This window comes from Brachycentrus maculatus, unplaced genomic scaffold (genome assembly GCF_059751285.1).
Source record: "Brachycentrus maculatus isolate JH-2025_06_01 unplaced genomic scaffold, ASM5975128v1 h1tg000620l, whole genome shotgun sequence".
Classification (NCBI taxonomy): Eukaryota; Metazoa; Arthropoda; class Insecta; order Trichoptera; family Brachycentridae; genus Brachycentrus; species Brachycentrus maculatus.
The window spans coordinates 53,404-79,716 of record NW_028281358.1 but is presented as its reverse complement, the minus strand read 5'-3'; the positions used below and the strand labels follow the sequence as shown (position 1 = coordinate 79,716).

The following is a 26,313-nucleotide window of genomic DNA, read 5'->3' as shown; positions in this document are numbered from 1 at the left end:
TATAAATTATTTTATTTATAGACTCCTTATGTAAGATTATATAAATGTACATATTATATCAATTATATTGCTGAATGTAAAAAAAAAACAATCCTCTTAAAACTATTATCCCAAATAGGTAAATAGTACCGTATTTTACAGACTAAAACCCTTATCTACAACCAACGGTGCATAGGGCACTGCAAATATTATCATATTTAAGTAAATAAAAGTAGAATTTAATACAATGACCTTTTTAATTTTGGTTATATAACCCAAAAGTTTAAAATGGGATTCTGCCAACTAACTGTCTGCAGTTACAATAAATAAGTTTAAGTAAATTTCAGGCCAGTACTAATATCAAAGCCGAGTCGATAAAGGAATGTGTGCCGTGCTGGGAATGTCCGGTCCGAGAGTCTCCGTCCCGGAGTAAGGGGTTGGCGGAAGATGATACGGGACAGGGAATCTGTCGGGGTCCTCTGGCTTCAGGGAAAAGTACCTTCGGTTCACCTGGAATAGCACATCTTCATTAATCTACATACACAATAGGCGGAGCTCCTACCACTGTAGGGGGCAGATAGAGGGTTATCTTCACTTCCGGTTTATTAGAGAATTAAAATGCCTTAGCGACAGACGCTCCATCTCTGTAAATGTCGGTAAATTAAAGTAAGTGTGGATACGTTAGACCAGGGCTTTATTTTAAATATTAAAGGTCCTGGACTCACTTTGTGTCAAGCTTTTTGCTAAAAAAAAACACATTTTCAAATATCATTTAAATATTCATTACAATACCATATTTTATCTTTTGATGAATTACATAAATTCTAGTATTAATTGATTTTGAATATTTTTTTTAAATATCCCTAGTAAAAGGTGCCGGAATGCCCTGGGAAAAAACACCTGCTTTAGATCTTCAAAAAATTTTTTATTAATTTTTCAACATACACGAAGAAGAATGTGGAAGTCTGGACTTATGGTAATGATTACATATTCTACCCGCGAGACAGCCATGATTGACGACCACAGTGAATTATTTCTGATTTTATTAATTATAGAAATATTTCAATTTCATACTATTTCTGTGAGCCTGAGCGGCTCATTATTAGTAATAGGTATCGAATTGTGGTAGAGTGGGTTCGAACCGAGAAACTCTGACTTAAGAGTCCGCCACACTAACCGCAGGACTACAACCCGACACAAACACTTATCTGCAAACATAGAGCGTTCCGGAACGACCCGCTGATGGCTAGAAATTTAAAGACGGAGACTCGAGTACTTGCCACAAATGTGGGTATGAAGAGTACTCCCGCTTCGAAGGAGTCGATGGTGGCGGCTCCCCAGGACTCCGGAGCCAGGGGGGCCGAGGTCAGCAGGAAGAAGGCCGCCTCCGTGCAGTCGGGGGACAGGCGCAGGTAGCTGTTCATGTGCGGCATCGCACGCTGCCTGCCGAACGCAGCGGCGTTCCATTCGCTGTAATCGTAAAATATGGAATAATCAAAAACACATTAAAAGAATGACAGCCGCGCTCGGATTCTGCAAGGAATTTGATACAAAAAAATAAAAATTTAGGAAATTACCAATTTTTCATCTTCTCATGCTTTTGTTAGTCCAAGAAATGCCATACGAGTATAATAAAACGACAATTTTATGGTTTATTCTATAAGGGTCTCATCATTACCGACACCATCAGACCGGTGATCTGCCCATGACGTCTGATCCAGCCCGATGATGTCTTTAATGACTTAACTGGTCAAATCAAATAAAAGCGGAAAAAACTCTATAGTTTGTAATATTATACAAAATGTAGTTCCACCAAGAAAAATCAGTAAAATACTTAAAACTAACTCGTATTAAGTTTGACGGTCGGCTGTTATTTTTTTATTTTATAAACATAAATTGTATACATTAAATTGTATTCAAATTAAAGGACAATTTTAAACATACTTTAAAAAAAAAAATGCAGAGACCCAAGCCACCTTGTGTGTCTTGTCGGTGGAGTTCTTTTAACATACATTTTTCATTGTTTTTAACCCTTTTTACCTAATATACACACAAAAAAGAGAGAAAAAATTAAGAATATAAAACATTTTACAAATTTTCATAGAATTAACTCTTGATCATACTCATTCCTTTATTTTGCCTCTGTTCCATATTTTATTTTGACCTTTAACGTCCTCCGGCAACAAATTAAAAATGTTCGGAATGACATATCGCAGTGTTGGACTCCCATATTTATTGTTAATTCTTGGGACTATCAAACCTTCAATGTGTCATTAAATTACAATTTGTAATATTTGGATGTAAAAAATGAGAAATTGAAGACCGGTGACATTACAAGGATGGTCTTATTAAAAATGCATTATTGGCGTTATCTAGAACAAGCCTGAGAATATGTAAAACTTTTCACAAGTTATAATAACCCGCTGACAAATTGCTTCAATCCCACTCTATCGGGACTCTACGTACTCCGAGGAATGAATGAAAACTGATCTTACTGGAGATATTTCCTGAGCCAGGCGTGTCTTCTGTCCAAGGTGTATACGGAAGGCTGGAAGCCTTTAGCGACGGGACCATCGTGTGATTTACTCCGGGATTGGAAGGAAGGATAGATAATCCGTACATTTTGACGCAATACTTGACTAGTACACATTTTCTTTAGTAACTCTTCCAGCCATACCTGAAACGCATTTTACAAATGTGATATTACCGTATTCAAACTGCATTTAAAAAAATACCAAGCAAGTCCTCAACCCCTACATTTTACCCACATCCAATGGACAATTTTCAGACAGGAGGAATATCAAATTAAACATACTCGGAATATCAAATTAAACATACGAGCTTAATATAATATAAAGAATTATATTAAGCTCGTTTTGTGTTTATAACAGCCGATATAATCAATATTTTCATACATCATTTTCTTTTGGAAAATTCGCCTTTGTAAAAACGTTGTTTTCGTATGTTGGTAATGAATAACGTCACAGAAACGATGAACTTATTTTAATATTGGTAGCATTGCTAAATTATTGGCGGCTCTATTTGTTGATGTCTATGGCCCACCCTCCCACCCCTCCCCCCGTTCATATGAGTATAACACAATTGGTAGTGTAGTGGTAAACAAACGATCCACACTACTACTATTATAGCTCTATAGAGACATTTTGGGATATGTCGCATAACACTCCCAATGGCGTATAGCGGTGTCGGTTTTTCGTTATATTCAAATATCTAAAGTTTAAACCTTAATATCTCCCTTAGTTCTCTACAGATTTCGATACCGATAGTCTTGTGATTTTTCATATTAATTTATTAGCCAATAATAGCGCATCATGAAATTTATCCATCGTCCGCTTGACATTTAACATTACCCCAAACTCAGTGGCGTGCACAGAGAATTAATTAGGGGTAGGCAGTAGAGGTGGGTAGTAAGGTAAGCTAGGTACTACTTAGTAAGGTAGGGTAGGTACTGGTTGCATTGCGAGTAAGTAGGGATAGGCACTGCTTTTCTGCCTATATGGAATACACGCCCCTGCCCAAACTTTAAGAAGTTCCGATTTAGTTCAAACGTGTCATTGTTTGGTGTGGCTTTAACCCTTCCTTCCCGGTGTTGTGCACCTTGTACACATTGCTTCTAATAACCATAATATCTCTATAAATATAATAAATACAAAATTTTAGGTATTCCTCCATCACATATTTACACATTGATTTAAAAAATAATATTAATAATAATCAGAATTTATCGGGTACATCGGAGGTATTTTTTGAATATTGGAATCAAATTCGCTTATAAATAGCGCGTGAAGAGTGTGCGGGAACCGCAACACTATATTCGCATCTTTCTCTTGCACACTTGAACTGTGCATGCGTGAGGATCAGCTCAAAGCTCAATGTTCTCTTGCTAGCGGTCATAAGCTTTTGGGCTTCCGACAAAAGTGGACTTATCCTTGTTCCGTGAATGTTGCCAGATAGTTTTTTAATGTTTTCAGCAAATAAATATAAATTATTATAATTTTTGACTTTAGCAGTTTTCGTCAATGCAAATTGATCTTCAAGAAGTTCAGGTTCACTCTTTGGTGTGGCACGAGTCACAGTGACGCGTGGCCGGGGACAACTAGTTTTTGATAAAATCCACCGTAAACACACATTTCCATTTGAAAATATGGATTTAGATAATAAGTAAGCCGGATATTTAGATAAAAAGCAACATTTTTAGTATGTCCAAATACTTGTTCACAAATCTAGATTACCTTCAATTATGGGATTTATTTATTTATTTATTTTTTTTGTCATCTCAACAAAGATGAAGATGAATATGGAAATCTGGGCATTTACGGAGCCTACACCGTCATGGGCTGGTTTATTTGATCACTAGATACTACACTACTACATAATTGACAGCCACAATGCGGTTGTCAATCATGGGTAGAATGTTAGTGAATGTTACACACATATAAAGTGATCACTTTAACTAGCCTAGGTTGTTAGCCCCGTAAATGCCCAGACTTCAATATTCTTTTTCATCTTTGATGAGAGGTCAAAAAATAATTAAGGGAAATGTTAAAAAGGTAAAGTCATCAAATCCCCCAGTTGTTCCTGTATAGCGTGGCCGTGTGAGTCTGCAGAGGAGCGAGCGGGAGTAGCAGTTCAGAACAATAATATTCGGGTTATGGTCCCGTGGCTAGTGTCGCGGACTCTTAAATCAGAGTATCTCGGCTCAAACCCACTCTACCATAATTTGACACCTATTTCTAATAATGAGTTGCTCAGGCTCACAGAAATAGTATAAAATTGAAATATTTGTGAAAATAATAAAAACACAAATATTTCTCTTTTAAAAAAAATACATATTGGAGATTATTTTATAGTTCGCTCACTCCTTTCAAGAACGTCATAAATCAAAAATCGACAATTTTCAGTTATGCATGTTTTCGGTTTGCCCAAAAAATGTACTATATCCCACCAAAAGAGGCATATTTTTAACTTAATATTTACCCGCTACAGGGCAGAAAATGTTGTTTTTGCATTTTGAAGAAAAGGTAATGTTTAATTATTTTTTGAAATAAACTAAATATTTTTCAAATGGAGAAAAAACCTTCAGGTTTTACCTCATAAGATCTGTTGCACAGTAAAAAGTTCAATAAGTGGCTTGATATTTATTTTTAAAACATTGTGTTATATTTTTAAACTTTAAAAACGCTCTCCTGAAAAATCAAGTTTTTTGATTTATGACGTTCTTGAAAGGAGTGAGCGAGTTGTGAAGAATACCTGAGGATAGTCACCCACTTTTCCGATTCTAGATGGTTGTATAATTAAATCCCATTCGCTAGGAACTTGGGGTAGGCAGTTCACTTTTAGTATATAACCCAAGTTATTGATACCGCTGTTTTCTTTACATTTGCCGGGACTCGATGATATCAAAAATACACTGAAACAAAAATAAGTAAATTGTTGGGTAATATATCCAAAATTAAACAAGGTTTATTGGATTGAATTCTACATTTATTTATGTACCATATATGTTAATATGTGACGAGTTTCGTCTTATTAAGATATTATCAAACACTCATGCCGAGTCGAAACGCGTCACGTATTAACATATACATAAATAAATGTAGAATTCAATCCAATAAACCTTGTTTAATTTTGGATATATTACCCAACAATTCAATATGGAATTCTACCAACTGTCTGCACTTACAATAAATAAAAATATGTAGCTATAGAAATGTGCGCATTTTAGTTTTGTCGCGTTCACCATCCTACCGAGGCCACCCTTCCCTGAACGCATCATCCTCTCTCCTATCTGTGACAAGCCCGGTATAATCCATCGCATTAGCCCAGAGAGAGCCACGTATCCAGAGTCTGTTCAGGGCTCGCTGAACTCACGGATGGATGCTGCTGTTGGTATAGGATCCGAGTCCTACAGGAATGTGGCCTTTCCTGCGCATGCGCTTTAACTGTTGTAAAAATATTTTGCAGGCCTCGAGATGGGTTTTAAAAAAAAATGCATTCACATTGCAAAAGTTACTCTTTTAACACTGTTCATAAAGTTCAAAATAGCTAACCAACTATAAAGAATGATAATATTGTGGGTGTACTGGCAAAAACGTTAACTCAAATACAGTATATGATGTGTTTTTTGTCACTTGGTATATTGATTAATTCTGCCATTGAGATTTAATATGTACATACTTTACTTTGAGGCAAAATTGTGAAAAAAAACTATTCCTCAATGACGGATCAAAAAAGCGTGATTATTTTCCTTTATATGTAGTACTTACTTTATTGAGGAAAAATCAGTCTGGGATACAATCTTCATATACAGATTGAGGGCAGAAGTTTGGTAGGACATTAAAAATTCCAACAGCGTCCGCTTGAAGTTAGTACGCGACTCGCCACTATTGGACAAGGCGCTTGAGCGTAACTTCGGACAGCGCGGGCTGATCCATAATCTGAAAACCACCAGGACAAAATTTAAAATCACAATATTATAGAGCGGACACCGTAATCTCCAAAAACGCGCTTAGAGTGTCAGAAGAAGCATATCTGGCAAGAGTCTACGGGATAGAATAAGGAATGCCAGGATAAGGGAAAAATGCGAGATGGAAGATGTCGTTAGGTGGGGAAGGCAACGAAGGAGACAATGGTATGGAGAATGGAACCATCCAGACTCCCCCATATTGCACTGTACGGCCTACCCCAAGGTAGACGACTCCCAGGCAGACCACCAAAGAGATGGATCAACAGCTGGGAATCGACATCGCAAGAGGCTAATCCCTCTAAAAATCAGGCCTCAAGGCCTACAAAAAGAAATTGTCATATATATTAGGAGCTAAAGATATGCAATATGCAACCGAATTTGTGCACTGATTAGCTTAAGATGTAAACTGATTAGCTTAATCAAATCCAAAAATTATTTACTGTAGCGTAATAACTTAATTAAAGATGTTTCATTTGATTTGCACGTCAAACATATCGTGTAGATAACTTTAACTTTAACTCAGAATTTTTATCAACCACTTGAACAATGACTTTTTATTAACAATGACTTAAGTATTTTGTTCTGTTTTCCTGAGTTCTGTTCTCCCAGTCCTCGCGGTAAGTTGGCTGTTGAAATGACGACGCTCACCGAGCCATCGTCATATGCCGGTCTTATATGCGCACTAATAATGTGGACAAGATGAAGAAATGAATACAATTACCCCTGAGTTCTGTTCTCCCAGTCCTCGCGGTACAAGTTGGCTGTTGAAATGACGACTCTCACCGAGCCATCGTCATATGCCGGTCTTATATGCGCACTAATAATGTGGACAAGATGAAGAAATGAATACAATTACCCCTGAGTTCTGTTCTCCCAGTCCTCGCGGTACAAGTTGGCTGTTGAAATGACGACTCTCACCGAGCCATCGTCATATGCCGGTCTTATATGCGCACTAATAATGTGGACAAGATGAAGAAATGAATACAATTACCCCTGAGTTCTGTTCTCCCAGTCCTCGCGGTACAAGTTGGCTGTTGAAATGACGACTCTCACCGAGCCATCGTCATATGCCGGTCTTATATGCGCACTAATAATGTGGACAAGATGAAGAAATGAATACAATTACCCCTGAGTTCTGTTCTCCCAGTCCTCGCGGTACAAGTTGGCTGTTGAAATGACGACTCTCACCGAGCCATCGTCATATGCCGGTCTTATATGCGCACTAATAATGTGGACAAGATGAAGAAATGAATACAATTACCCCTGAGTTCTGTTCTCCCAGTCCTCGCGGTACAAGTTGGCTGTTGAAATGACGACTCTCACCGAGTCATCGTTGTACACGAGAATGGCCATTTTCCTGCCAACAGAGCAATCATTTGACATCATAGTACAAAATTAAAAAACATATCTTAGTCCATAAAACTTGATGTCGTTAGGGGGGGAAGGCAATGAAGGAATCAATGGTATGCGAGGAGAATGGAACCATCCAGACTCCCCCACATTGCACTGTTTGGCCAACCCCAAGGTAGACGGCTCCCAGGCAGACCACCAAAGAGATGGATCCCTAATCCCTGCTATAAACAGGCCACAAGGCCTATACCAAACAGAAAAAGAAGAAGAAGACTTAATACTTCAGAAAATTTGAAAATTGGGTAATTTCTGTATTCACTTACGTGTTCTGTATTCCACGGGACTCGGGAAATTGAACTGCTTCGGTATTTGGTTTTCTTTTATGTGAAGACTGCGGCGCATCAATTTTGTTGGCACAGATTACTGTCAGTGATGTATTTCTGTAACAATGTGGTCGTATTAATCAGCGAATGGTTCACTTCAGACTTCATCGTCACAGGTCGAGTCGAGTCCAGACAATGGTTTAGCATAAAGTTTACTACGAGCTACTATTTCAGCTATTTCTAGGTGTGTTTTCTTCACAAAACACTGGCACAGGGAGATGCCGTGTATGATGGCTTGACAACTCGAGAGTGGCTTCACTGTGAAGGGTGGCTGCAGACGAATCGCTGAGATGATCGAACCTTCAGCGTCAACCGGCGCGATGAGAAGAAAAGGATGAGTTATTTACTTACTCGAGTCCAGCGGCTAGGTAGTTATCCGAGAGCCATCCCAAGTCAACCGTATTATTGATTTGAAGTGAGGATTTAAGTTGTCCCAGACTCGGGTCTAAGAGATCTGAAATGGATTAACTTTGTTTTCATAAAAATATTTCAAAACTGTGTAAAGTTCCATGTAAAAACCACCAAATAGATTATGCCAATAAGGCACAATGTTAACCTTATTCACAAACTCTGTTAAAGACCTCCCACTACTACAAATCTTATCTATACCCCTTAGGTACCTACCCACTGTGACGTTGTTTAAATTTTGGATATTTGCGCACCTTTATCCACATTAAGAGTGTAATTTATATTTTATGAATGCAAATACCCATGCTATTGCATTTTTCATTTCCCTATAGCGCATATGGATCTCAATGTAAGGCAAAGGCCTCGGTATTTTAAATGTCAAAAATGAAAGGTGAGGTTTAGTTTGAAATAATGTTCGAGTATGTTTGATTTCGACAAAGTCGGTCATACTGGCTATGCCCGTGTTTAGATATTTGGCAAGATGGGCAGACGGTTTGTTTCAACAAGCTCGCTCAACTCGGAGTAGCTAACACCGTATCTTGAGTGAATGAATAGGCAACATGTGGTGGGGCTTTGTATGATGCGGTGCGAGTACCTTGGAATTTGACGGACAGCGGGTGAGAGTCTGTCTCCGGCGCAGCGGGGACAGCGTTGAAGAACATGTAGTAAGGAGCGGCGTTCCTATGTCTGTCAGCCATGGGCAACTTCACAATCTCAAAGCTGTCCGATTGTGATTCCTTATTGACAGACAGCCGCTCGCTTTTTCCTAAATTAATTAAAAATAAAAATAAAACATTTTATGAAGATAAGGGTGTTTCTATCTCACCAATTATTATATTCACTAAATTCAATATCTAAATTATCCATCAAGATTCACAATGAAAAAATAAGAGAGAATCACTCAAATAATAATACTACTTTTAAAATTAATATTTTTATCCATGTAAAAATTTAAAACTCAATATAAATTATGGTTTATGAATAATCGTGTATAACTGGTAGCTGGCAGCCCTATCTGGAGACACGGTTTAGCAAGTTCAACTATAATTCTCATCAAATCATTGAAAATAATAGCTTAGTTTGTCCATAAATGGGTACGTCAGCTGCTTGTTTCAGACAATTTGACAACTTGCCAGACTATTTAGACCTATATATATGGTTCATTATCATAATCATTATGGTTCCATACCGGGAAAAATTCCAGAAGAAATGAGATTTTCCGGTGTTTTTCCAATGTGAGGAGTGGTATTCATCCAGCTCATTGAGTGAGGGACGGTCGACAAACCTTCCCTGCTATTTTGTGGAGCATTTCTCCGAGGCATTGGCTTTGGGGCATTTTGCAGATTTTGTTGATCATCTTGTTTTTCCGCTTCTATTTCTGTTGAATGCCTTACAATGGATGTATTTGGTGCAATATCTTCTACATATCTTTCACTAGATGCATTTCGTGGCATGTCTAACGAATATCTTGATGCATTTGGTGGTGTGTCAGCTGAATATCTTCCACTAGATGCATTTAGTGGCATGTCTGCTGAATATTTCGATACGTTTGGTGGCATACCTGTCGAGTATCTTTCACTTGATGCATTTGGTGGCATGCCTGTCGAGTATCTTCCACTTGATGCATTTGGTGGCATGCCTGCCGAATATATTTCACTTGATGCATTTGGTGGCATGCCTGTCAAATATCTTTCACTTGATGCATTTGGTGGCATGCCTGTCGAATATCTTTCACTTGATGCATTTGGTGGCATGCCTGCCGAATATCTTTCACTTGATGCATTTGGTGGCATGCCTGTCGAGTATATTTCACTTGATGAATTTGGTGGCATGTCTGAAGAATATCCTCGACTAGATGCATTTGGTCGTAAGTCTGCTGAATACCTTCCACTATATACATTTGGTGGATTGTCTGACGAACGGTCTCTACTAGACGCTCCCTGTTTTGTGTCATTTAAATATGTTACACTCGATCCATTTGACAAAGTGTATGTTACATATTGTTGACTCAATTCTTTAGTCTTATAGCCCGTAGACAACAATCCCATGGAGTGTACTGGTTCATTTTCTTGATTTGATTTTTGCTTTTGCTCAGGCTCTGGTTTCCAAATATCCAAACCTGGAACAGATTATGTATTATTTGGTCATTGAACTACACTGCTACGGAACCACAGTTTGATCATTTGGCAATTGTGTGCATAGTGTTGAAAAATTCAATTTTTGACTTAATAAAAAACAGTAAAAAAACTAGATGAAATTAATTCTGTTGCCATTACCATTTTTTTTAGCATACGCCTGACATTTCAGAGAGTAAAATATTACTTTTTTTATCCAAAATTGACCAGAAATTATTTTATTTTATTTAACAAATTATTTAAAAAACCAAAGAAAAAACTTATCCAACAAAAGCATTACTTTCAAAGTCCCCAATCTTTACAAATCTGCTCAAATAGCAATTCTTCAACTGTTAAAAAGTGATAAATCTAAAACAAAATACATCCTGTAGATTCCAAAATTATTTTAGAATAACAAAATTCCAAGCAATTCTAACAAAATAATAAATGTTTAGGGATCAAATATTTTATTGCTCGTGAGAAATTGAAAAACAAAACGATAGAAACAGAAAGAGTTTTCGCCTAATAATGCTTTTCCTATCCCAACATAGATGGCGGAAGTGAACTGACATGAACTGTGTCACGAGTTTGATCAATTTATCTAGGGGTTGAGTAGTGTGGTTGTCAATCATGGGTAGAATTGGTGAATGTTACGCGTGTGACGGTGGTAAGCCCTGTAGATGGCCAGACTTCTATATTCTTTCTTCTTCATCTAGGTTGAGATGTCAAAAATGTATATTGAATGAACTTGGTCAAGTCCTTTGTGGATTCTCGGACACTAGTAATAAGGGAAGAGAGTATTGTGATGAGATGGCTACCTCCTTGAGTGGGTCGGGCTGGTCCAGGTGGCATTGGCGAGTCAGATTGGTCACTTTCTTCCGTCATCTGGATTCCCACGTCAGCAGCGGAATACCCTTGTCCAGAAGATTCATCTTTCTTTTGTCTATTTAAAGCGCCTTTATACATGGGAGATATATTATGATGAATCAACACTTTAATCTGCATTTTAATAAGTTTTTCATCCAAATATAACGGTATTTCAAATTTTTTACCATTGATATAATCCAACAATATGTTCTCCACTGAAAAAAAACATAAATCAAAGTTAGTTTAACCCTTTGACTACCAAAATCTGATATATCGGCTTTCGGTACTCTAGCTAGAAATACCGGATATAAATAACCTTTTGTTATTACTGTGGAAGGCATTATCATGGTACTATAACCTTTTGTTATTACCGTGGAAGGCATCATCATGTTATTGTAATGGTTTATTATCATGAAAGACTTGTTAGCATAACATTTTATTATTGTCATGGAAGCCATTATCATGTCATTATAAAGTTTTATTATTCACAGATTTAACATAATGTCTTTTGAACATAAAGATAAAAAAGATAATTCAGGAAAAAACTATGGCCCACTAAGATCATCCATAGTAATACTATCCGTCCCATGGAGGATCAAGTGAGGTTCCAAAGTACTTAATTCCGCATCTGGGCATCCGGTTTAGGCTATAATTAAATAAAGTGTAATTCTGGTCAGCCAATACCTGTTACTGTTGGAGTACTGAGTAAAGCAAATGCAGAGAGAATTTTTCACAAAAATGTCACATAATGAAAGGTGAAAAGTATGCCATCCTACAACTGGTCATAAAGGGAAGATTGAGGGTCGCCGAGGGGTTGGAAGAAGGCAGCTTTCCTGGCTTGGGAACATTCCAGAGTGGACCGGGATGAGAGGTGTGGAGGAGCTGTTCCCTGCTGCCCGGGACAGATAAGGTTTCTCCCAAACGATCATCATCGTTGGGGGAACCCGGCAGGACACACGAAGAAGAGAGAGAGAAATACCTGTTACAATGCGCCTAGTAAAAGTAACTTACAATGTGGATGGGAAAACTGAACAAAGTGGTCTGGATTCTTTCTCACACACTTGTCTCCGTATTTGCACAACGGCTTTCCATACTGACCGCCTCCTGTAAAGTAACAATGCGCTGTTTCATTTGCGGTTTACAAACATAATGTTATATGAACCACGCTAAGGCTGCTATCCAGCAGGCCGCTCTTCCCACGGAAGCGCAAGAGGACGATAAAATGTAAGATGCGACGTGGAATATTAGAGGATGTTTGGATGGAAAATGAATGTACTGCGTGATGTAATCTCGTCTCGCTTTTTACCAAAAGTAAGCAAATAGAATCCTTAAAAGAGTCTCCAGCTCTCTACCAACAGTGTGTTAATGACGCTTTTAGGCGTTTCCCGCAAACAATGTGTTCATATCACCCTGAACTGGCACCTTGCCCTCTCGATGTAACATAATGCCTTATTGTACACCATTAGTGCACTATATCCGGCACCGTGTGGTGGCTGTACAAAATATGTGCTGATGAAGCAATGATAAAGAATTAAAGGTTATGAAAATAAATAAAAATAGAATGTAATTTTGGGCATACTTTGTGACCCGCTCGATCCGGCATTCCTTTCATCCTCTTCTGTCGCCTTTCTGTCTTTCCGGGATAGCTGCGTCTTCATCTTGAGGGAAGATGACTCTTTTTTGATCAAGTCGGGGTCAATATTATTGTCCAATATGATGTATAACTGGGCATTAATTTGATGAAAATCTTTCAGTTTTTTTGGAATCTTGAACGGACCTTTTCCCGAATATGTCGCTAAAATCTTGTTCACTGTAAAACAAAAATGATTCATATTTTTAGTTTCATATTCACACATCTCTAGGATTAGGAGCCGGTTAGTAGAGTTCCTCCGTGACCTGGAACATTACAAGCAGCTAAAAGTTGACACGCTCCCATTTCGGAAATGGCACACGCTAAAAATTGAAGCCTAGAAAGTTGGGATGTAGCAAAATCCCAATAAATTAACTGGTCAAATTATAAGCTAAAATAATAAAAATGAAAATGATATTTCCTGGAGTGTATGTGATTATAATCCAGGATTCGAAGCTCACATACTAACAAAAGAGTTTCTTCTCAATTTCTTTTCCTTTCTTTTCTTTTCATCAACCCAATAGGATCTCTAGTGAAATTCTAGCGATTTAAGAACAATGTTTCAAAATTGGATTAAGTATGTATAAATAGAACTTCCAAGAATAATAATAGTGTGGTTGTCAATAATGGATAGAATTGGTGAATGTTACACGTGTCTAAAGTGATCACTTAAACCAGCCTATGACGGTCGTAAGCCCCGTAAATGCCAAGACTTCCATATCTTCATCTATTTTGTGATGTCAAAAATAATACAGCAAAATCCCGTTTATTCAAAACTCAAATCAGACATCTCAACATAGATGAAGAAAAATATTGAAGTCTGGGTATTTACAGGGCTTGTGACCTGTCATAGGCTGGTTAAGTGATCACTTAAGCCCCGCAGCCCAGATAAATAACCAGACTTCCATCTTCTGCATGTTGAGATATAAATATTTGAAAAATTAGAGAAATATATGTTTTCACATCTTTCACCTTCCCAAGCCTCAGGTAGGACAACCTGCAGACGATCCTCTAAGCATAGAGGTTTTCCGGGCTGTTCTATTGATGGTTTGGGCCACCCTCTGTAATAGTGTAAATAAAAACAATACGAGGTAAGCTTACAGTGAGGGTGAGAATATCTCTGGAAGTGTTTGACCTTAACACTGGTGCAAGACTCCCCTTTCTTGCACTCGCAACGTTCTGTGTCGCCTGCAACATACAACAATCAACCTCTACATTATATCTTCACTCACTGCACCAGCCAACAAATAAAAACAAACTAAATGAACTATCAAACATTGACTGATTCACTACAATATGAAACGTGGAATTCTGTGTTTTTACATAATGATCCTAACCTCTCTCTTAACATTCTTTTACGAAATATTGAATAAACACATTGGAGAACAGTGGCCAACTAATACCAATACCAAAAAGTAAACACAAAAATATTAAACCATGGATAACCCGTGAACTAATATTTTGTATTCAACAAAGAAATAAGCTATCAAAATGTATACCCACAGGTCATCGGCTGTCCAAACTCAAAACACAGTAAGGGACATTTTTTTTGTAGTACGTTTTTTTTGGCATTTTTGGACTAAGTAGATTCTACTAAATGGAAAAATGTAAAAAAAACGTACCACAAAAAATTGTCCCTTACTGTGTTTTAAGTTTGGACAGCCGTCATGCCTTTGAGGGATTTTATTTTGTACTATAATAATAAAGTATTTGTATTTCTTTATTAATGTTTTTTTAAGTAGTATTGTATTCTTCTTCTTCTTTCCATGTTCGCTCCCTAGGTGGAGCATATGGCCAACACGAGACGCAACTAAGTCACTCTGTCACGCGCCATCTCCTTGGCTTCGTCCCAGACATCTCGAAGTTCCGCCGAGTATAGTCGGTGAAAGGGCGCCGGAATCCTCGGGGTTGGAAGAAGAGACACGAGGGGTTGATGCACTCAGGTGGCATTCTAAGGACATGTCCCAACCATGTCCACCTTCTCCTCTTCAGGACTTCCAGTATGAGGGGCTGTTGGGTTCTTCTCCTTACATCTTCATTCCTGACCTGATTTTATACCCAGTATTCGCCTCAGGCACCTATGTTCAAAACTTGCTAGTTTGTATATTATAGTGATATAACTATCTTTGTGTTTCGTAGTAAAATTACAGTTACATTTGTAGTTTTTTCTATTTTTTTTTTCTTTAGTTAGCTTATATTACGTTTAATACAAACTATTATTTACACATAATTTACATCATGGCACGATCAGGTATGCCAAATACTTGAAAGTGGTCAGGTTAGGAGTCGTAACAATCGGCGGGTATGTATGAGGAGATGCATGAACGTGGAAGAGGCGAAGAATGTTTGCAAGGACAGAGTGGTGTGGCACTCTATTCTCTCGGACGTGACGGTTAGTTAGTTAGTTAGTTAATTTACATCATTTATTTTAAAATTCTTTCAGACTCTTTTCATTCCTCATACATTCAGGCATCTCATCATACATTTTCAAACCCTCATACATTGTTTGCGACTGGGCGTTTTTCAAAAATGTGAGTCTTATTTTATCCTTATTTCTAGTATGTACTATGTTGATGAAAATTTTTGTTTAAAACTATCTTATCCTTAAAATATTTGGGTAATTTATTGTTAAAAAAATTATTTATAAAGATAAGCATATTATATATTAGTATAGTATTAATAAAAAATAAATATTTTTAAAGAGTAATACATATTTGTGTTTTTATTATTTACACAAATATTTCAGTTTCTTTTTCTGTGGTAGAGCGGATTCGAACCGAGATACCGAACCGAAACTAACCACGGGACCACCACCCGACACATGAATAGTTATAACTTTGTATATGTTTTAGTAGTACATAATATTATATTAACCATGGATATGTTTTAGTAGTATGTAATACTATAGGTCTTTAATCATAAATATGTTTTAGCAGTGATATCATCGTGCTATAAACGTGGATAGGTTTCAGTAATAATATTATATGTTTTAGCAGTAATATCATATTGCTATAACCATATATTGTGCGCCTCCGTAGTGTAACGCTCAGCATGCTCGGCTACCGTTCTGGAGGTCCCGGGTTCGATTCCCAAGGGGGGTAAAATAAATATAAGTGATTTTTTCACTGTAATATTTATTCAATACTACCATGGACTGGTACCTGAAGCGGAGGGCTGATCACCTTTCCTTCATGTGTAAAAACGATCAAGATAACACTGCATTTATATGACACAGTGCCCTATGCACCATTGGGGTGCGAATAAGGGTTTTAATTAAAAATGAAATAACCATGGATATGTTTTGTTAGTAACAGTTCACACTTTGTATCTTGCTTGATTTGGTTTGTCTCTCACCTAGCTCGGTTGCCTCCAAACCTCTCTCGGTTGACTGCATTTCGGAGAAGGATGATTCCATTTCGATTGACTTGTTATTTTCTGTAATTTTAATACTATTGTCCAATATGATGAGCAGCTGTTTTTCAATCTCCGGCCTAGTTTGCAGTTTGGGTGGAATGTCGAATGACCCCAGTCCTGGATATTTGCCTAGAATTTTGTTCACTGTAAAACATAAATATATCTTTTATTTCGAATATTTAAAGCACTTACATTGTGGATCATAATAAAATATTATTTGGAGAAATAAAATAACTTTGTTTTTTTATCCACTCACTTTTTTTTTAAACCAACTAGTTTCGGCAACAACCTGTTGCCCTCTCCAGGGTTTGTTTTAAAACAAATTATTGAACAAACCCTGAAGAGAGCAACAGATCGTTGTCGAAACTAGTTGGTTTAAAATAAAAAAAGTGAGTGGATCAAAAAACAAAGTTATTTTATTTCTCCAAATAATACAAATATATCTCTATTCATATTTTTAACAAGCGGACACCGTAGTCACGAAAAACGCGCTTATTGTGTCAGAAATGAAGACTCTAAGAAGCATATCTGGAGCATATCTAAGAAGCATGTACGACGTTGTTGAAAGGAGTGAGCGATATATCAACAAACTTTTAAAGTCTAAAAATATAATAAAATGTATTAAAAATAAATATCAAGCCGCTTATTGAACTTTTTACTGTGCAACAGATCTTTTAAGGTAAAACCTGAATGTTTTTTCTCCATTTGAAAAATATTTAGTATCTTTAAAAAATAATTAAACAATCCCTTTTTTTTCAAAATGCAAAAAAAAACACTTTCTGCCCTGTAGCGGGTAAATATTAAGTGTAAAATATGCTGCTTTTGCTGGGATATAGTACATTTTCTGGGCATTCCGAAAACATGCACAACTGAAAATTGTCGATTTTTGATATATGACGTTGTTGAAAGGTGTGAGCGATGTGTCCTACCCGTATCCGATATATTTAACGCTTGACATATTTATACGTCCCGCCCGGTTAACAGGTTAATGATTTTATGGATATCGGGATCAGGTTTTAGAGCTTTATTGTGTATTACTCTAAGTTCCTTTGACTGAATGTGTTATATGTTTGATGTATTTCTAAATTGTTTTATGTTTTCGCATAGTGTGTTATTATTGGTTATCCTTTCCCTTCCGGTGCTAAAATAAAAACGCGGGTCCCGGTTTATTTTCGGTTTTAAAATCGGAAAAATATGGAAAATATGGCTAATCCCCTTGATTAATTATAAACGAAGTAAAAAATCACAATAACTTTAGTTTGATTTATTTGCTGAAAACATCTGGCAACGCTCACGGAACAAGCATAGGTCCACTCTTGTCGGATGCCCAAAAGCTACTGCCGCTAGCCAGAGAACATTGAGCTATGAGCTCCTCACACTTGCACAGTGCAAGTATGCAAGAGTGAGATGCGGATATAGGGTCGCGGTTCCCGCACACTAAATACCTCCAATGTACCCGATAAATTCTGATTATTATTAATATTTTTTTAATCAATGCGTAAATATGTTACGGAAGAATACCTGAAATGTTAGTCTCGTATTTATAACATTTAAAGAGATATTGATGGTTATTAGAAGCCATGTGTACAAGGTAACACAACATCGGGAAGGGAGGGTTATTTGTGCAACGTTCAGCTGGAGGTCCTTGTAATAAATTATTTATAAATGCATAAAAGAGTAAAGTAAATAACAGATGATAATAGTATAATACAAAGTAAACTTACAGTGAGGGTGAGAATATTCCTCGAAGTGCTTCACATCAGTACTGGTACAAGATTCTCCTTTCTTGCACTCACTCGGTTCACTCTCATCTGCAACATACATAATAGTGCCATATTATTGTCTTGTTTTTACTTCGTTGAGTTCTAACATTAGGAAGAAGAGTCTGTTTTTCCATGTAAAAAAGGTCTGTCTAAAGATTTAATGTGATTTTTGTAAATTAGAGAACCAAATTGTTTTCTTAACACGTTGATTGCCTACCTAAAAAGCTGGATTTTAGGAGATTTCCAAATTATATTTTCTTAAACTTACGTATATTCGTTTAACTGTGCTTATATAACTTTGTAAAGTGTGTCTTTAGTTTTAATATTACCTAAGTAGGTTACATAATGTAAATATTTATCACACGGTGACGCGTGATGGCCATCAAGTTAAAGATTAAATGTCTGCGGGGATTGCATGTTAAAGCATCATCTGTCCGAGAACATTGCATGTTTTTTTTTTTTTTTTTTTTTTTTCCCTCTCACATTTTTTTGCACCCTGCTTATATATGCAAGGTCATGTTACGGGTACGGGATTCTTGCACTTTTGCTTTGGTGCTTTCGGGTATGCATTATCTGGGAGAGAAAAAGAGGTTAGAGCAGCGTTCAGCCGCTTCACTCCGCTGCATTGAGCTCCGTAAGTATTATCCGGCTCCGACGTTTATCCTCCTTCATTGTAGTTTTTCATCTCCACAGCTAAACTTTCCAGGTAGTCCAAGTATAATTTGGAGACGACTCCGCTTTTTAGCATCTCCTGCGGGTTCAGGGAGTCGATGTTGCGAGCATCACACTCCATTTGGAGAATCCACCTGTTTCGCTCAAACATTGGGCAAGATCTCAGTACGTGTTCCACAGACTGAGCAGTGGTGCCATCACACGGGCAGCATGGATCAGGACGAAGGCCGAAACGGTTTAAATAGACTCTAAAGGCTCCATATCCTGTCAGCATTTGCAACATTGCATGTTAAAACACCATCTGACAGTGAGATTGCGTGTAAAAGCATCATCTGTCCACGAGGATTGCGTGTTGAAGCATCATCTGTCTGTAGATTTTGCATCCCTTAACCAGCACCCTAATTTGGTGTGATACATAAATCTGCTAATTGGTCTGGAATGCACAGCTTTTTAAGAAACTCTGAAGCCGCATTATGCATCGATGTATACATAAGTAGAGAGGAAAAAAAAAATTGTGAGAAGCAATATGATTTTTTTTAATCAACATTTTAAGTCATGTTAATGGTTAGTTCTCATATTTAAAGCATTTACTTTAGGGTTAGTCATTTTCACTTATTTATTTTTTTACAAATATGTTAGTAATATTAGTATTTAATTAATTAATAGCTGTTTTGTATTTAATGAAAAATATTCAAATGCATTACGATTATTAGATTTCCGAAAAAAACTGCGAAACCACTGAAAATAGGTGGCGGATGGGCCGCGGTGCTCCGACGCATTGGACAATGTAGTGCCAGAAATACCTTGATTGGTGTCGTCGGGCGTTTCCTCTCTAGGCAGTCTGCCTAGTCCACATCTGGCATTCTCACCTGCAAGCACCGCATCACACTAAATGTATAATAATACAATACCGTACATAGAGAGGAGACGTTCCTCGGAACAATTGTCGCCTCTTCCACACTCACGTATCTTAGTATTTAACCATTGTTTACGGTAAATACTGAAAAACGTCTTTGACATACTGTTGGTGGAGAGCGAGAGATGCTTTCAAGTGTTCTATTCGCTTAATTTTGATAGAATAATTAAAGAAAACACTTTGTTTTTTACCACTTGAGTTTTATTATAGACTACATGTTTCAGAAGTTAAACTTCCATCATTCAGGTCTGTATAGTAACTAAAATATAAAATATAAAATTTTTCTATAAATAAGGAGAGGGGAAAGTAAGGGGAAGGGGTTATTCAAGTAACGGAGTTTGAAAACAAAGGAAAAATTGAAAGCAATGGCGAAGAATTTTGAAACAATATATTATTTAATAAATTATTATTAGAATTCAGGTTTTTTTGTATTTCTAAATTTTCAAGATAATTCATAATTTGGCCTTTATATGGAACAAGGTGTAATAATTTTAATTTATGAGAGTGAAATGAGTGATTAGTATCTATTATATTTTATATTTTAGTTATTATACAGACCTGAATGATGGAAGTTTAACTTCTGAAACATGTAGTCTATAATAAAACTCAAGTGGTAAAAAACAAAGTGTTTTCTTTAATTATTGTAACATGTCTTACCAAAAAGTTAATGCCGAAACAATAAATAAAATAATTTTGATAGAGCGTGAGAGACGGCAAAAAACATTATACAGATTGGAATTGAGTTTGCGGTTACTTGTGATTAGTGTACGACCGTATAGGTATACCAATTAGGGTCAAGGTTGATCAAAACACCGGCCTACAACAATGTGCTAACATACTTGATCATGCCAAGTTTTCCTCGGTCTTCTTCTGTTCCTATTTCTAAATTACATTCGCCGGATAAATTTGTTTTACTGAAGAAACTGAAATTAAGAAAGAATTCTTCACCCATTTATTTTACATGTCCAAACCTTTCTTAGTTTGAATCTCAGCTTTGCATTCTTGTGCAAACCTTGTGTCGGGTTGTGGTCCCGTGGTTAGTGTCGCGGACTCTCGAGTCAGAGTTTCTCGGTTCGAACCCACTCTACCAAAAGTTGATACCGACAAAATAAAATAGTTAAATAATGAACCGCAAAGGCTCACAGAAATAGTATGAAATTGAAGTATTTGTGTACCTAAGTAATAAAAACACAAAATTTTATCTTTTAGTAAGAAGACAAATTTGAAATTATTATGTTCCATGTCCTTTTGTCCGCCTCCGTAGTGTAATGGTCAGCACGCTTGGCTACAACGGTAAAGAACGCTGGAGGTCCCGGGTTCGATTCCCAAGGGGGGTAAAATAAATATAAGTGATTTTTTCGCTTTAATATTTATTCAATATTACCATGGACTGGTACCTGAAGCGGAGGGCTGATCACCTTTCCTTCATGTGTAAAAACGATCAAGATAACACTGCGTTTATATGACACAGTGCCCTATGCACCATTCGGGTGCGGATAAGGGTTTTATTATTATTATATGTTCCATTACTTTGTCTCATAGATTTATCGATTCAATATATATTTTTTTAAATTAAGTGATAATAAATAAAAAGTAAGTACCTGTCAGATTTTCATCTCCTCTGCTTCTTTCAGAATGCGGAGAAATCATATCAAAACTGCCATGAGCCTTCTTAGAACGTTCGTCACCCCTAGTGCTTGAAGACTCTAGAGACCTTGCTTCAGAGCTGTCGCTCTCTGTTGACGGATCCTGTATTTTAGGTTTGTCTTTCTTGGAATATCTATCACTCCTTTTACTTGAAGGCTCAGGAGACCTTGTTTCAGAACTGTCACTCTCTGTTGATGGATCCCGTTTTTTAGTTTTGTTTTTCTTAGAATGTCCATCGCTCCTTTTGTTTAAAGGTTCAGGAGACCTTGTTTCAGAACTGTCACTCTCTGTTGATGGATCCCGTTTTTTAGTTTTGTTTTTCTTAGAATGTCCATCGCTCCTTTTGTTTAAAGGTTCAGGAGACCTTGTTTCAGAACTGTCACTCTCTGTTGATGGATCCCGTTTTTTAGTTTTGTTTTTCTTAGAATGTCCATCGTCTCTTTTGTTTAAAGGTTCAGGAGAACTTGCTTCAGAACTGTCGCTCTCTGTTGATGGATCCCGTTTTTTAGTTTTGTTTTTCTTAGAATGTCCATCGCCCCTTTTGTTTGAAGGCTTCTGAGAACTTGCTTTAGAATTGTCGCTCTCTGGGACACATATTTTAGTTTTGTCTTTCTTAGAATGTCCATCGTCTCTTTTGTTTAAAGGTTCAGGAGAACTTGCTTCAGAACTGTCGCTCTCTGTTGATGGATCCCGTTTTTTAATTTTGTTATTCTTAGAATGTCCATCGCCCCTTTTGTTTGAAGGCTTCTGAGAACTTGCTTTAGAATTGTCGCTCTCTGGGACACATATTTTAGTTTTGTCTTTCTTAGAATGTCCATCGTCTCTTTTGTTTAAAGGTTCAGGAGAACTTGCTTCAGAACTGTCGCTCTCTGTTGATGGATTCCGTTTTTTAGTTTTGTTATTCTTAGAATGTCCATCGCCCCTTTTGTTTGAAGGTTCAGGAGAACTTCCTTCAGAACTGTCGCTCTCTGTTGATGGATCCCGTTTTTTAGTTTTGTCTTTCTTAGAATGTCCATCACCCTCTTTGCTTGTAAACTTTACTACAGAGCCATCATTCTCTTTTGATGGATTTGGATTTTTAGTTTTCTCATCATTAGAATTTCTTTCACCCCTTTTGCTTGTAGCCTTTACATCAGGTTTATTGTTCTCTATTGATGGATCCTGATTTTTAGTTTTCTCATTCTTGGAACGTCCATCACCCCTTTTGCTCGTGGCCTTTACTTCGGACTCGTAGTTTTCTATTGATGAACCCCGATTTTTAGAACGTCCATTACTCTTTTTGCCTGTTGACTCCGGAGAACTTGCTTCAGAACTGTCATTTTGTCTTGATACATCCCGTTTCTTGGTTTTCTCCTTCTTAGAACATTCATCGCTCTTTTTGGTGTTAGACTTTACTTGAGAACTGCAACTCTCTATTGATGGATCCTGCTTCTTAAGATTTTCTCCATTGAATATAATACGCAATTGATCTTCGATGAAATGATTGCTTTTTGAACTTCTCGGAATGTCAAATGGACCATACCCTTTATAGTTTTTCAAAATGGATTGCACTGTAATAACAATTTAAATAATATAAATCAGATTTTCTTTGATTTGGAATATTCATCAGACAGATATTTTTTTTCACTAGATTTATCAGCATCGTAATACATTATCAATTTTTCAATAACCGCATTACATTAATCAAAAGATAAATTTAATTGATATATCCAATAATATCAATGAAAAGATTCATTTTTTTAAACTCCTTTATATGTAGAGTATACTAAGTCTTTTAACCCTTACTGGTCCAATGTCGAATCTCATTCCACATTGATTTTTTGCTTGTAGGTCCCATGTCGGATGTTATTTGATATTTTTTTCATCATCAGTATTATTCATTTAAATTCCGAGCTTACATTTTTGTCACTCGTATCTATTACAACAGTATGTGGAGCAGAGGACAAAAGATTTTGTCCAATTGGAATGTAACTGTCTACCTAGATTTTTTTTTTTTTAATTTTGGGGAACCGGAAAGAGTTAAAAGTATAATTAATGTGAACTATTTTACTTTCATTTAAATTAATAATAAAATAAGAATACTATTGCCGACTGCTGTATGCTGGTATGTATATAAATATCTCCGTAAGGGAGTCAAATTAGCAATAAGTACAGAAAATACAAAATTCTGAAATAAAATAAAATTCTTACGGTGCGGATGGAACATTTCAAGAAAATGTTCATAATTTGTTCTGTAACATTTGTCTCCATATTGGCAAAGAAGTTTTGGTTCTTTTGACATTTTTTCTGCAAAAAAAACATTGGATCAGAAATATATTGGCACAGTGTGCAAAAGAAAAACTGATATTTTTGATATATCGCTCACTCCTTTCAAGAACGTCATAAATCAAAATACTTGATTTTTCAGGAGAGCGTTTTTAATGTTAAATATTATAATACAATGTATGAAAAATAAATATGAAGCCACTTTTTGAACTTTTTACAGGTTGTTGTTTTTACAAGATCTGTTGCCTGTTGCACAGGCAACAGATCTTTTTAGGTAAAAGCTGAAGGTTTTTTCTCCATTTGAAAAATATTTAGTATATTTGAAAAAAAACGATTGAACAATACCTTTTCTTCAAAATTCAAAAACAACACTTTCTGCCCTGTAGCGGGTAAATATAACGTTAAAAATATATTAACAGGGCATTCTGAAAACATGCACAACTGAAAATTGACGATTTTTGATTTATGACGTTCTTGAAAGGAGTGAGCGATATGTATTATCTATACCATATATCAAATATCTTAATTTCTAATCTTATCTCTTAATTTCTCGAGAAAAGGCATTTTATCTTAAGATAAGAACTATGATTCATTCTAACCAGCAATTGGTATTGCCGTAACCGACATGGTCAGACTGGTGAAGGTTTATTTTTTGACACTCTCTTTACTCTCTGTTTAAGGATATCTCCTATTTATCAATACCCACTTTTCATTATTTATTTTCTCAGGCACTGAATTTTCAACAGATGATACATCGAGATATGTGTTTCAGGTGCCTTTAACTGAGACAAAGCATCCATTGTTATAATAGAAAGAGAAGATGGATGTAGTACTCTAGGGCAGTGTTCTGCAAACTTTTTCTATTCTACCAAATTAAGAAATTTCAGAGGTGCATATTTACCATATTATGGTTATTATGTTCAATGCGAAATGTAAGCCTAAATTAACTAAGCACAGGCAATCCAAATTTGGAAGAATTGTGTTATTTTCACATAACTAGACCTTTGTCTGCGGCACACCCAACTAATCACCACGGTACACCAGTGTGCCGCGGCACACACGCGGCGGAGCAATATTCTAGGGTTCACAATTTGGCAGAGGCTGGCTTAAGGACACTTAATACACTATGTAGCGTTCACCATTCTGCCCATATTATATTAATTTTGGTAATTTATATATAAAGGAAGTTGTAAAAATGCTTTTGTGCACTGGTTGACATTTTGATCTTCTCCTTTGTATAAAAAGAATAGATGCTTCATCTCAGTTATATTTGATGCACTCACACACACACGCGCACACACACACACACACACACACACATATATATATATATATATATATATATATATATATATATATATATATATATATATATATTTATATTTATTTATATATTATTATATATAACGTTGTTCTCGTTCTTAGTGTAAGTTTTGAAGAGTGTAGTTCGATATATCGGGTTATTTTTTGCATTTCCAGTTATAATGGAAGTGACAAATAAGCATATTTGGCATGTTATGCTTTATGAGTTCAAAAAAAGTAACATTGCAACAAAAACTGTGATGAATATCAATGGAGCATAAAGTAGTTGGACAATAAGCATGAGCCAATGTCAACGGCGCTTCCAGAAATTTCGAGCCGGGAACTACAACCTAAAAGACGAGCCTCGTCCTGGAAGATCTTTTGAGCTCGATGATGTCCCGCAGAATCTAGTGGAACCAAATCCCACTTTAACTGTTGAAAACTGGACAAGCTTGGATTTGGCCACTTAACTTTTGATGTAACATTTGTCTCAAAATAAAGTTCTTCATCTACATTGAGGTATATTGAAATATCAATATGAACTTTCTGAAATGCTCATTACGCCCCACCCATTTCAATTACACGAGAATATTATTTCGCGTGTTTAAGATACTCTCTTCAAACTAATATTTTTGAATTTACTTAGTTTTTTCTTTAAATATTACGCTTGAAATAATTTGGAAAAGGCACAAATAGGAAGCAATAATAAATTTTGAACAGACATACCAACTTTTTGGGTTTTCTCAGCTTCGTGGTCGATAAATGTCGAGTTCAAGTCGAAAAAATGACAAATAATATTGCGGCGTACATATTATCACTGTTATTAATAGAGGATTTATCAGGCAGCTGATAATGATAGTGATAAGCCTGTGCCTGAGTGTCGAATTAACTCTACTATGGAAATACAGTATGTCATTTACAATTGAAATTTTACCAAATAAATACTGGTGCACTAATTTAACTACTTTTTTATCACTTTATTCACATTTTCTAGCACAAATTCTTTTTAGAGTCATCTAAAAACTGTTAAAATATTTTAAAAACGTGACATTTACTTCTTTCAAATGACATCAGACAATAATATGACGAATAGAGTAGCAACATCAGGAAATCAGT

General features: G+C 36.4%; 1 protein-coding gene across 3 annotated transcripts; it reads right to left on the bottom strand.

The window, feature by feature from the left end:
• On the bottom strand, positions 1-26,313 carry LOC148301004 (uncharacterized). Of its 3 annotated transcripts, none has more exons than XM_088273937.1 (20): positions 25,924-26,313; positions 23,821-23,916; positions 21,585-23,180; positions 19,772-19,936; positions 18,357-18,443; positions 16,573-16,776; positions 14,320-14,406; positions 13,168-13,398; positions 12,600-12,692; positions 11,540-11,803; positions 9,797-10,726; positions 9,203-9,373; positions 8,551-8,653; positions 8,140-8,256; positions 7,728-7,823; positions 6,267-6,437; positions 5,251-5,410; positions 2,475-2,656; positions 1,260-1,449; positions 1-489 (listed from the first exon to the last, which is right to left on the bottom strand). In XM_088273937.1, exons 2-20 carry the CDS (start codon positions 23,909-23,911, stop codon positions 340-342), a joined length of 5,088 nt encoding a protein of 1,695 aa, XP_088130063.1. In that variant the 5' UTR covers positions 23,912-23,916; positions 25,924-26,313; the 3' UTR covers positions 1-339. The 3 variants fall into 3 exon arrangements, with proteins under 3 accessions (XP_088130063.1, XP_088130066.1, XP_088130064.1); XM_088273940.1 differs by having other exon boundaries at positions 19,871-19,936; XM_088273938.1 differs by having other exon boundaries at positions 25,928-26,283.

Excerpts from the sequence above, each read along its gene's own strand:
- LOC148301004 (XM_088273937.1), bottom strand. The coding sequence starts at position 23,911 with ATGTCAAAAGAACCAAAACTTCTTTGCCAATATGGAGACAAATGTTAC. Across the intron at positions 14,407-16,572 it reads TTTGGAGGCAACCGAGCTAG|GCGACACAGAACGTTGCGAG; the intron begins GTGAGAGACAAA and ends TGTATGTTGCAG. Across the intron at positions 1,450-2,474 it reads TGGCTCAGGAAATATCTCCA|CGAATGGAACGCCGCTGCGT; the intron begins GTAAGATCAGTT and ends TTACGATTACAG.